The sequence below is a fragment of the Sorex araneus genome, chromosome 10 (assembly GCF_027595985.1).
Source record: "Sorex araneus isolate mSorAra2 chromosome 10, mSorAra2.pri, whole genome shotgun sequence".
NCBI lineage: Eukaryota > Metazoa > Chordata > Mammalia > Eulipotyphla > Soricidae > Sorex > Sorex araneus.
The window spans coordinates 2519429-2532484 of record NC_073311.1 but is presented as its reverse complement, the minus strand read 5'-3'; the positions used below and the strand labels follow the sequence as shown (position 1 = coordinate 2532484).

The 13056-nt window shown below is 42.3% G+C and overlaps 1 protein-coding gene across 9 annotated transcripts in view; it reads right to left on the bottom strand.

The window, feature by feature from the left end:
* The window catches only part of RNF111 (ring finger protein 111), a 97852-nt gene that overhangs the window by 31552 nt on the left and 53244 nt on the right, over positions 1 to 13056 (bottom strand). For all 9 annotated transcript variants that reach the window (XM_055118116.1, XM_055118114.1, XM_055118118.1 and 6 more), the window contains 2 exons: positions 9686 to 9812; positions 3275 to 3438 (listed from right to left, as the gene is read on the bottom strand). In XM_055118116.1, coding sequence (XP_054974091.1) covers positions 3275 to 3438; positions 9686 to 9812 — 291 coding nt within the window. The remainder of the gene's footprint in view (positions 1 to 3274; positions 3439 to 9685; positions 9813 to 13056) is intronic.

The following is a 13056-nucleotide window of genomic DNA, read 5'->3' as shown; positions in this document are numbered from 1 at the left end:
AGGGAGAGGTTTCCAAGAGTTGGGAGTGCATGCCTGATGTGTATGAGGTTCAGACACTGCTTCTGGCACCAAATACTTCCTTGAGCACAGTAGCAATGGAACATCAAGTCCACGGAGCTGAGGCAATACTGCCAGGAGTGGTCCAATGACCCCTGAACATTACTTGGGATCCCCTGCAAATATACATTTGCAAATGTAATCTTCACTAGTACTACTGATAAAAATTCAAAGTTTGGGGGGCCAGGGAGAGAGCTCACTGCTTGAAGGACATGCTTTGCATGCAGGAACCCCAGATTCAATCCCAGGGCTGCATAATACCCTGAGAACTGTCAGGAGTGAACCCCGAACACAAGTCAGACGGCAGTGCTCAAAGGACCACATGAGGTACTAGGGATCGAACCAGCATTGGATCAAAGGGGCCACAAGTAAGGCATAATCATTTTCATTAACTTAAAATACTGGTTTTCTGAAAATACCAGTTTCCCAAAGTCAAGAAACATACCACATAAACAAAAGACAAGTAATACTGGCTTACGACCTTCAAAGAAGTAACAATCGACCGTTTCCTTCTAACGTATAACTGGTGAAAACAATTCTCAATATGTAGAAAAATTCACATACATATATTCAATCTCTTCTCTGCAATTCTATTTCCTCTATTTTTCCCCCTTAGTTGAGTGACTTATAAACCAAAACAATCACTAAAATTGAGCAACACAAACATCATCGGTAATATTACAATAGAAAGTAAACTTTTTTTTGCTTTTTTGGGTCATACCTGGCCATGCCCAGGGGTTACTCCTGGCTCTGCACAAAGGAATTATTCCTGGCAGTGCTCAGGGGACCATATGGGATGCTGGGATTTGAACCCGAATTGGCCGCGTGGAAGGCAAACGCCCTACCGGCTGTGCTATCGCTCCAGCCTCTAGAAAGCAAATTTTTAAGGTGAAATTAGGCATTTCAAATAATCAGTACAAACCATTTGAAATTAGTAATAATGCTTTTATTTTTTTATATTTTAAAAATGTTTCAAAAAAAAATTAAGGGGGTTGGAGCGATAGCACAGCGGGTAGGGCATTTGCCTTGCACGCGGCTGACCCGGGTTCGATTCCCAGCATCCCATATGGTCCCCTGAGCACCGCCAGGGGTGATTCCTGAGTGCAGAGTCAGGAGTAAACCCTGTGCATCGCCAGGTGTGACCCAAAAAGCAAAAAAAAAAAAGTTTTCATTTTCGGAAGAAAGTTAAAATATAGTATTAAAAAAAAGTAAAAGAGGTGTGCAGCAGGACGGGAAGAGGCTGTGGCTGCTGCGGGCGAGGTGGGCGCAAGGTAGCCCTGAGGGCCCAGCGCGCCGGCGCCCCTACTGCGCTGTGTGTGACGTCTGGCACTGGGTGCCCCGACGCCGCCGTACCTACACATGTGTTGGGTCGGAGACCCCGTGCTGCGGGTGCAGCGTGCACAGTCTGCACAGCTGGGGGTCCCGAGCTGCAGCAGCTGGCGCAGCTCGGGGTAACGCGCGCGCGCGCCAGAGCGCACTGCAGCTTGGGGTGCCGCTGCAGGCGCTGGCCCTGGAGCTGCCCAAGAAGCTCCCCACCAGCCAGATGGAGCCCTTCCCCCTGCGCACGTTCCTCAACCCCAGCCTGCAGGGGCTGGACAGCTGCCTGGTCACCTTCCTGGAGGGCGAGACCGTGGCCGGCTTCCTGGCCTGCATGCCCCACTTCCAGGCCGTGCAGATAGCAGGGTTGGACCCTCAGCGAGAGTGAGTGATGGGGCAGGCCAGCAAGTGGGCAGCCGCATCGTGCAGCACGAAATGGAAAACTCACAGGGCTGTTTGTTCATCAACAAAATGGACACAGGACATTTACCAATCTCAACTGGATGGAGGTGAATGGCTGCAGCTGTCCTGCAGCATCCAAGATGCCCATTATGAGACAAACACCTCGCCTTTGAGTTGGGCCTGCATTAATGTGGCCTTGACTGACAGAGATGCTGGACGACCAAAGCAGGCCAAAGCGAATTGTTTGGAAGAAAGATGTTAAATGTTTGCCCTAAAAGAGTTGTAAGCAAAACGCTGCCTTCAACTGGAGAAGAAAGTATTTCACTCAGAGAGATTTTCTGACAACTGGGTAGAGATAAGTGGGACAAATCAATCACTTTCAGGACTTCCCAAGGGCTCCCCAAAGCCAAAATTAACAAGGTAGTCCCCCAGTAATTGAAGACTGCTATCAAAATGCAGGCATAGTTTTGTGTGGCCATATGCACCAAGTTCTGATCTTCACTCGGTCTTGTATGTATCTTACTCCTGGACGTAGATATCACTTTGCTTATGGAAATAAAATACAGGGGAGAATGGCCTACGCTCCTAGAAGTGCTTAAAAAAAAAAAAAAGTAAAAGAAAACCTGAGAGGGGCTGGAGGAATAGCACAGCGGGTAGGACGTTTGCCTTGCACGCGGCCGACCCAGGTTCGAATCCCAGCATCCCATATGGTCCCCTGAGCACTGCCAGGGGTGAGTCCTGAGTGCAGAGCCAGGAGTAACCCCTGTGCATCGCCTGGTGTGACCCAAAAAGCAAAAAAAAAAGAAAACCTGAGGACAAGATCAAACTACCACTTATAAATTTTATTCTAAAAAAAACTAAGTAATGGAAAAAAACTAGAAAAGCAAACCTCCTGTACATAAATTTTATGCACTAATTACATAAACTTTATACATAAATTACAATTTTGCATTTTCTTAGTAGTGAAGATTGGGGCATACCAAATGGTGCTTAAAGTCTATTCCCAACTCTGCTGAGTAGTGACCCTTGGACATAACAGGGGATCATATGTGATACCAGGTGTTGAACCATGGTATAACATGTAAGTGCATATTAACTCCTGTACTATCCCTTCAGCCCAAAGTTATTATTTTAGTTGAAAAATAAGATGAGAAAATAAGACACCTTTTCCAATAGTTTTAATATGACCATTAGCTAACAGGAATTTGTAGCATATTTTTAAAATTTCCCTTATCACTTTTTTTATTGAATCACCGTGAGATACAAAGCTTTCATGTTTGAGTTTCAGTCATAAAATGATCGAGCACCCATCCCTCCACCAGTGCACCTTTTCCACCAACATCCCCAGTATCCCTCCAACCACCACCACCCAACCCACCCCTTGGCAGACAATCAAATTCACTTCTTAATTGCATGTTACTGCTCCCACTTACCATTTCTTTATCTTTTTTTTTAATTGAGACACTTAAGTAAACTGATTTACAAAGTAACCACTTACCATCTTCATCCACAGTAAGGTCCACAACTTCTGCTGCATTCTGCCGCAGGGGCTGTATAACAGTAGATATTCTACTGCGATTCCGTGGCTCCTGTGGCCGACTTGTATGAGAACTAGAACCTTGGCTCCAATGTGATCTGGAGTGTCCAAGGGTTGATCGAGATCTTAAAAGACATGAATATTAATACAGTAAACATAAAAACAAAAAATATCAGCTATCCTAGGAATCATAAACTTTTAAAAAACGAAGTTGTGAAGTTCTAGTAATCAAAACTTCACCAAATAGTGGTTATTATTATTAAACGGATATTATAATAGCCATAGAATTAAAAACTATGACCAGATCAATATGTGGCAGTCAACGAACATTTTCTATTTTGTTTATTTTCTGGGGGGGAGGAGGGCTTTTGTTTTGCTTTAGTTTTTGGATCACATGTGGCAGTGTGCCGAGCTTACTCTTTATTCTGTGCTTATGGATCACTCCTGGCAGGGTTCTGGAGAACATATCTGGTGCCAAGGATCAAACCCATGTGGGCCACGTGCAAGGAATGTACTGTCCTATGTCTCTGGTCCAATAAATATTTACTCAATTAAATTTTTAGCAAATGTTCACCAACCAACTGACCCAAAATGATGAGAAATGATATTAAACTAGTAACTGGTATAAAATCAAGGATTATGTTTTAAGAATGCTGCTTCTGCTGCAGAGTTGCTTCTGGATCCCAAAGTCATTTCCAGTTGTATCTTCCTATTTAAAATTTTAGAATCCCTGAAGCACATGGCTACAAATACTGCACTGGTGTGTGAAGAGTAGCACAACACATTAGATGGTGTTAAGGTAGAAGGCAATGGATCTTGATGCAAAAATAAATAAATATTAGCACACAAAAACTCAACATGCAACAACATGTTAGTAACCTCTTATATAAGGGCTTAATAGCTCTAGGGTGATACACAACAATCTTCACACCCTAAGAAACTTTTGGATCACTTTTAATATATTATTTATAACAAGCCATACAAAATAAATTATTTAGAAGCTGCTTTTGGGGCAGGCTTGGGTGGTGGCGGGAAAAGGGTGCTATGGTGCTGGGATTGGTATTGGAATACTGAATGTAATAAATTATTGTGAACAACTTTATAAAAATAAAATTGGGGAGAAAGAAAAACATTTAAGCTAAAAACAGGAAAAAAGAATGCTGCCTTTTTTTCAATAATTATTTTGAACATTTTCAATGATTAATTTGAATATTTTTGTAATTATTTTGAATATTCATTTGGATGACATAATCAAAAATACCTATTTTCTCTTAATACCTAAAATTACTCACCACAGGTAATGCACTAAAAATATAAGCCTAGGGGCTGGAGCAATAGCACAGCGGGTAGGGTGTTTGCCTTGCACGCGGCCGACCCGGGTTCTAATCCCAGCATCCCATATGGTCCCCTGAGCACCGCCAGGGGTAATTCCTGAGTGAAGAGCCAGGAGTAACCCCTGTGCATCGCCGAGTGTGACCCAAAAAAAAAAAACCAAAAAAAAAAAATAAAAAATAAAAATATAAGCCTAAACTAATAATGTCCAAGCTAATTTTCCAGTACTGTTCAAAAAGAGATTTCCTGAAATCAGGAATGATAAGGAGAGCTGCAGTTAATCTGCTAGTTCTTTGATCACAAAAAATACCACTGTCTCAGCTAGTTTATGTTTTTAAAGACTGTAACTATAAAGTACCTTCTGTATCTAACACTTTTATCATGTTTCAATCATGTGTATGCTATTACACAGTTCTAAACCCAAGGTATCACTGTATCCCTGTCATCCTGTTGCTCATTGCTCTGCTCAAGCGGGCACCAGTAACATCTCCATTGTGAGACTTGTTGCTATTTTTGGCATAAAGTATGTTTTTATTTTAAAATAAAATATTTAAGGATTAACTGTTATAATACAGAAAGAATACAGGGAGACTATATAAACCTAAGACTCCAGGAGAAAAAGAAACTTTATGTTGTTTTGGTTTTGAGCCATAACCTGTAGTGCTCAAGACCCTCAAAAGATGGTTTTTTGTTTTTTGGGTTTTTTTTTTTGCTTTTTGGGTCACACCAGCAAAGCACAGGGGTCACTCCTGGCTCATGCACTCAGGAATCACCCCAGCGATGCTCAGGGGACCATATGGGATGTTGGGATTCAAACCTGAGTCGGCCATGTGCAAGGCAAACGCCCCACACGCTGTGCTATCACTCCAGCCCCTCAAAAGATGTTTTAAAAAGGAGGAGCTACCACACTAGTTTGCTCTTCTGCTTAAACTGAACGCAAAAGTGATCCACTGATCTTTCTGTCACCATGTATGCAGAAGATGAGCCTGATCCATTCATAGGCAATCTCACAAAGGGAGTTGGGTGAGTGCCACCAAGGAGAGAAAAACTTCAAAGGGCAAATGAGGCTTACTAACTGTATCGCCTAAGAACTTAAGACACACACAAATGCACAAAACTTGGTATTGCAGTAAGAATTCTATAGATTGGGGCTGGAGTGATGGCACAATAGATAGGGCCTTTCATGCTACCAACCTGGGTTCGATTCCCAGCATCCCATATGGTCACCTGAGCACCACCAGGAGTAATTCCTGAGTGCCAGGAGTGCAGAGCCAGGAGTAACCCCTATGCATCTATCTCCAGGTGTGACTCAGAAAGCCAAAAAAAAAAAAAAAGGAATCCTATAGATTAAGGCATGACAACAAGAACAAGTATCTAAGTTGAATGGCTTTGACTGGCGTGAGGTCACATTTTCCTGGGGTTCGAAGTGGGGCATACACAGCAGTATTCAGGGCTTATTCCTGTGCCCAGAGATCACTCCTGGAAATGCTCAGGGAATCACAGGAGGTAAATGAACAAGGATCAGCCCTATTCAAGGCAAGAACCTTAACCCCTGTACTCAGGCTTGAGAGATAGTACAGTGGGTAGGGTGATTTCCTTGCATGCGGCAAGCAGGGTTCAACCCCTAGCATCCCATATGGTTTCCAAAGCACCACTGGGAGTAGTGCAGAGACAGGAATAACCACTGAGCATTGATGGGTGTGAGCCCCATCAAATAAATAACAAAACAACAACAGCAAAAAATTAAAAAATAAAAAAATCTCTGGTCACATTCTAAATTTCCCCCTTCATTATTGCTTTTTTTGTTAAGACGACAGTGGAGTTACACACCCATTTTCAAGTATCTTGTTATTTAAATAAACTTCTTACTTAAAAATTATACTATTTCAACATTAATAGCCACAGTATCTTTCTTTTTTTGAAAATATATACTCTAGGGGCTGGAGCAATAACAATAGCCAATCCAGGTTCGATTCCCAGCATCCCACATGGTCCCCTAAGCACTGCCAGGGTAATTCCTGAGTGCAGAACCAGGAGTAACCCCTGTTCATCGCCGAGTGTGACCCAAAAAGCAAAAAAAAAATAAAAGAAAGAAAGAAAGATAGAAAATATATACTCTAATGCAACACTGATCCCGTTGTTCATCAATTTGCTCGAGCGGGCACCAGTAACGTCTCCATTGTGAGACTTGTTACTGTTTTTGGCACATCGAATACGCCACAGGTAGCTTGCCAGGCTCTGCCACGTGGGCAGGATACTCGGTAGTTTGCTGGGTTCTCCGAGAGGGATGGAGAAATGGAACCTGGGTAGGCCGCATGCAAGGCAAACACCCTACCCGCTGTGCTTTATGTTGTTTTGTTTTGCTTTGTTTAGTATTAAAGTATATGGGCTGTTTTGCTCCAGTCCATATACTTTAATACTATTCATAAATTTTTGTTGCATACACACCTAAATTTCAAAGGAGTTCATGAACTCTCCAAATCATAAATCTCCGCAACACTAAGCAACACGAGAGCAGTGGCTCCTCTCATTCAGAATGCTTTAAAAAATGGGACACAGGTGTCAGGATGGGTGGAGTCGTGGCAGCTCTCAGAACTCTGAACTGCGGGCAATGCTGGTCCAGAAACTCTCCATAATTTTGCATGTAAGTGTTTATTTCTTAAAAAGGCACTTTTCAAGGCCAGCCTGGCTGTTGGAACTGCTGTGTTGCCCCAGGTATCTGCCATGAGCAACTGGCTTGGGTGGCTGGGTGCCCACTCTGGGCCCAGAAGACACGCCAAGACTCAACAATCTCCACAGCCGCTCCCAGAGCCCAGAGCTAGGGCTGCAGAGCTGCTGCGGCACACAAAGTCCCTGCGGGCGCCTGCACTGGCCCTGAAAGTGGGTGCCAAAGCTTAAACCTCTGCCACAGCTCCCGCAACTCAGAGAACTTGCGGTACCCCAAGTACATCTCAAAAAGAATGTCACCCACGGCATATTATGGAAGAAAATCTCCTTAGAGCCAACTGGCTGGAGACCAGAGGACCAGGGAATGTGGCCCCTAGTCAGGTTCTGCTGGACTGGTGGCTGCAGCCCGCCCAGGCACCTGAACTGTGCCCAGTAGCTGCCCTGGCCCAGTCCTACTGATACCTGTATGGTAGATCACATTGCACATAAGCAGAGAGAGAAAGAAGAAAAGTGCCTGCTATAAAGGCAGACTGAGGGGAGGAAGGGTATTGGAGGATAGTGGGAGGGAATCTGGGGACACTGGTGGTGGGAAATGTACGCTGGTGGAGGAATGGATGTTGAATCACTATATGACTGAAACCCAATAACAAACAGCTTTGTAATGATATATATCACGGTGATTCAATAAACTTAAAACTAAATAATACTGACTCCTAGGAAACTGGAGATGTGACTTGTGGTATAGAGGAGTGTGAAGCTATTTTAGTCCCAGCATCAAACCTCATGCTGAAGTGTAACTCCAGAGGCTCCAATATTTAGTCTCCTGGACACCCAAACAAAATGTGTAATCTCTATCACTTGAAGTGTACAAGAGCCAAAACTACCAAAACTATGAGTATTAACTCATAGCAGCACTGTTCACAGTTAACAAGATGTGTAACAATCCTTGTGCCTAAGAAATGAGTTTATAATGAAAGCGTGGTATGTATGTGTGTGTATAAAAAGAAATACTACTCATCTATGAGATATGGAAAAAAAGTCATCAGTTTCACCAACCTAGAATGAACTGGAAGGTATCATTCTGAGTGAAAAAGAAGAAAAAGATAAAATACTGGATAATCTTGTAGGTTCCTGTCCTCAGAAGTCAAGATGGAAAGTAGAGGACCAAAGACAAGATGGCCAAAATCAACAGAAACTCTAAGGAAAGAAAGAACAGGGAAGGGAAGCTGGAGTACAGAGAATCCTTAAGTACGATGGCCCCAAAAGGTGAAAAACCTTCTTAAAATCTTCATTAGGAAGATGGGTGAGCACTTAGGTTTAAGGCATGCCAGGCAGTAAATGCAAAGGGGCTGGGAAAGATCAAGATGTTTGGGAGGATTATCTCTACATATTCTAAGCCTTTCCTCCTAACATTTCATAAAGGAAATTTCTTTCCCTTTTTTTTTTTGGTTCGGTTTTCAGGCCACACCCATAAGTACTCAAGGGTTGCTCCTGAATTTGTGTTCAGGGATCACTCCTGACAGGCTGAGGGGACCATGTGGGACGCTGAGGATTGAACACAGGTCTCATGTATGCAAGGCAAGTGTCCAACCCACTATACAATCTCTTCCCAGCCCCAGGAATGTCTTTCATAAGGCCATTATTCTCTCTCTAATCTCAACCATTTTCCTCCTGTCCCTATATGGCTCTATCAATCTCATTCTTAGGTGGAATGAGAAACAAAGCAAGGGATCACACAGTCCCCAGTGGAAACAAACCTTGAGATAAAACTATATTACCTCAATAAAAATAACAAAACTGACAAAATTGATTTATTGACATTGAAGAAATTTTAAGTAGAATAAAATTAAGTGTTCAGATGCCACTAAAAAGAGCATGAGTCCAGAAGAGCGCCAAGACCAATACGTGAGCACCACTATCAGATGTGTGTGACCCTGAGTCATTACAAAAGCAGCAGCAACTAAGAAAGTAGAGTGGGCTAAAGAGAGCTCGGCAAGTTGTGTGCACACATCATATGCAGAAGGCCCAATCACTAGCTCTCCAGGACCACAGGAAACACCTGAGTACTTCTATACATATGGTCCAAAAATACACAAAGGGACATAAATAAAAAAGGAAAGAGTAAACATAAAACAACACACTAAAAACAATGGGTCCCTAGGATTCTGGCTCAGCTGGTGTGGGCTTCTCTAAACAATATGCCTTAGCAGTCTTTCCTTGTGAGCATACTGCAGCACGGTTTTAGAAATGACCAATATATGTAACATACATGTATATACATATACTCAAAGTAGATCTCAATTAAAAAAAAAGTGTAAACGATAATTGCACAATTTCCCTTTCAAATTCCAAATATGCAGCCAGGAATCTTACCGAAAGCTCTCTCCAACTGTTACAATCTCCACTTCACTGTCTGTTGAGGTAACATTAATTTCTTCATTAGCAGTGACTTGAGGTGTGGAGGAAGCTTCTATCACCACGACGTCTTCATCAATACTTCCTGGAAACAAAAAGAGAAAAAGAATATAAAAGGCATCTATTCCTTAGCTAACTAATGATTTTGATTTTTGGCTTTATTTACTTTTTTTTTGCAGGGGGCGGGGTCACACTTGGCAATGCACAGGGGTTACTCCAGGCTCTGCACTCAGGAATTTCTCCTGGTGGTACCCAGGGATTGAACCTGAGTTGGCCACATGCAAGGTAAATGCCATAACTGCTGTATTATCACACACCAGCCCCATGATTTTGATTTTTAAGATTAAGTTCATTTCAAAAGTAAAAGATCTGTCAAAAAGTTGGTTTTTTTGGAGGGGGAAGGGTGGAAGGATGAACTTAGGCTTCACACAGAGGTGCTCAGGAATCACTTCTGGCAGTACCCAGAGGGACTGTAAGTGATGCCAGGGATTAAATTAGGATAAGTTTTGTGCAAATAATGTCCCCTGGACTATCTCTGCAACCATAAAACTCAAGTATTACAAAAACACATGGCAGAACAAACACATATAATAAAAACAGTATTTACTATTAAGTTGCAGTTATGTTTACAACTTTTTTGCTTGTTTTGGGGCCACATCCAATGGTGTTCAGGGTTCATTCACTACTCTGTTAATAGGGATCACTCTAGATAGGGCTCAAGGAACCATACAGAGAGTTCCAGAGATGGAACCTAGGTTGGCCACATACAATGTTAAGTGCCCTTCCCCACCATGACTCCAGATACCCTGACATGGAAACTTTTAAACTCTTTTCACTCTTTGCCATACCCTCTAGGGCAAAGAGTTCAAGAACTATTGTATATTCAGAATGCAAAATATTTATAGATATATTTTAAACTGCATGTTAAAAACAGGTAAAGGAACAAATATCATAACCTCTCAGCACTTGTAATAAAAACCATAAAGCCCCAAGGAGGGAAGGGAAGAGAGAGAAACTTTGCCATAGAGGCAGGCTGGGAGGAGGGTGCCTGGAGGGAACCTGGGGACAATGGTGGTAGGAAATGTGCACTAGTGGAGGGATGGGTATTGGAACACTGTATGACTGAAGCCAACTATGGTGATTCAATAATAAATAAACGTGTGTTTTGAAACCTAACAAATTTTAATTGGATGAAGTACAATTTAGTAATTTTCTTTCCACATCATTCTTTTGGTAATATATTTAAGAGATCTCAGCAAAATCAGAGGTCATTGATATTTTCTGTTTCTTCCGATTCTATTGTTTAGCCATTATATTAAAGCTTATGATTATCTTTTTTTTTTTTTTTGCTTTTTGGGTCACACCCAGCAATGTACAGGGGTTATTCCTGGCTTATGCACTCAGGAATAACTCCTGGCGGTGCTCGAGGGACCATATGGGATTCTGGGAATCGAACCTGGGTCATCCGCGTGCAAGGCAAACGCCTTACCCGCTGTGCTATCGCTCCAGCCCCAAGCTTATGATTTTAACTTTTGTGTCCCACCTACATGAAGTAAACGATTTAAATTATTCATTTTGCATATATATCTGCACCATCTACTTGTGAGGGTTTTGTTTTTTTTTTTCCTGTTTGAAGGTTAAACCTGACTGTGCTTGTGCTTATGCACGGGATGCTTCAATTTAAGCCCAGACTGGCCATGTGCAAGGCAAGTGCCTTACCCGCTATACTATCCTCTGCCCCAAGGATCTAGAATACCTTTTGAAAAGACTAATTTAGGTAAGAGTCCAGTTTTCCCTTATTTTTTTTTTTTTTTTTTTTTTTTTGCTTTTTGGGTTACACCTGGCGATTTACAGGGGTTACTCCTGGCTCTTCACTCAGGAATTACTACTGGCGGTGCTCAGGGGACCTATGGGATGCTGGGATTCGAACCCGGGTCGGCCGCGTGCAAGGCAAACGCCCTACCTGCTGTGCTATCACTCCAGCCCCTCCCTCCGCTGTGCTATCACTCCAGCCCTTCCCTTATTATTTTCAAGATTATATTGAGGAAGGAAATTCCTGAAATTTTGGGAGCTGGAGGGTCACACTTGCCATTACCAGAGATTACTCTTGGCTCTGCACTCAGGAATTACTCCTGGCGGTGCTTGGGGGACCGTATGTGATGCCAAGAATCAAATCTGATTGAACGCACGTAAGACAAGAGCCTAACCTGCTATCCTATCTCTTCTGTCCTCCAAAATACTTGAAATTTTAAGCAACAGTAATGAAGTCCTAAAAATCTTTTCTTTTTTTCTTTTTGGGTCACACCTGGCAATGCACAGAGGTCATTCCTGGCTCATGCACTCAGGAATTACTTCTGGCAGTGCTCAGGGGACCATATGGGATGCTGGGATTCAAACCCGGGTCGGCCGTGTGCAAGGCAAACGCCCTACCCGCTGTGCTATCACTCCAGCCCCTAAAAATCTTTTAATACCTATAATTCCTTTATAATAATAAATCTGCCATTTATAAAAATGTGTTGCATTTTCTCTTAGACGTCAAATACTATTAAAATTAGACTTCAATAATTCTCTTTGAAGCTCATTAAATGAGTTCTTTTGAATAGAAGAGGTAGTACAGAACTTAAAGTTGTTTGATCCTCATTTGATCCCAAATACTCTACGGTCCCCTGAGCAATGCCAACATGTGGCCCTTGAGAGCCCCAAGCTGTATCAGTATGATGAACATCATAACAATTATAACAATTAAATAAGCTCATTTTTTCTATCATATTTTCTACTAGTATGTAGGTATACTGTTAATATTACATATTTATTTATATTAGTTTTTTGTCTTGGGCAAATCCCAGCTCAGTGTTCATGGGTCACTCTTGTGGTACTTAGGGGACCATGTAGTGTTGGGCATAAAACTGGGACTCCCGCAAGCAAAGCATGTACCCCAGCTTGTTGGGCATTCTTGCCGGCCACTTACTGAAGTCTCAAATGAGTTTCTGCTTATCACAAGAACAAATGGTTCAACTATCTTGTCACTATGGAATGTATGCCATCTAGATTCTTTCACCCAAGGTGCCAGTCCTTGGCAGCTAGGAATGTCTAATACATCTTTACAATATCAGCACTAAATTAAAGTTGGTCAGTAGCTGGGGGGTACAATTTCATGACAAAGATATGTATGACGTATCAGAGAAGAACAAAGCAAGCAATGCTGAACTGTCTGCTTTGGCAATGAAAGATGATCTGATCTGGAGAAAGTTACCTTTTGAGAATGTACAATACTATATGCTGAAAAAGTACAGACATGAACATAGGTTTATTCATATGTGTAATAATAA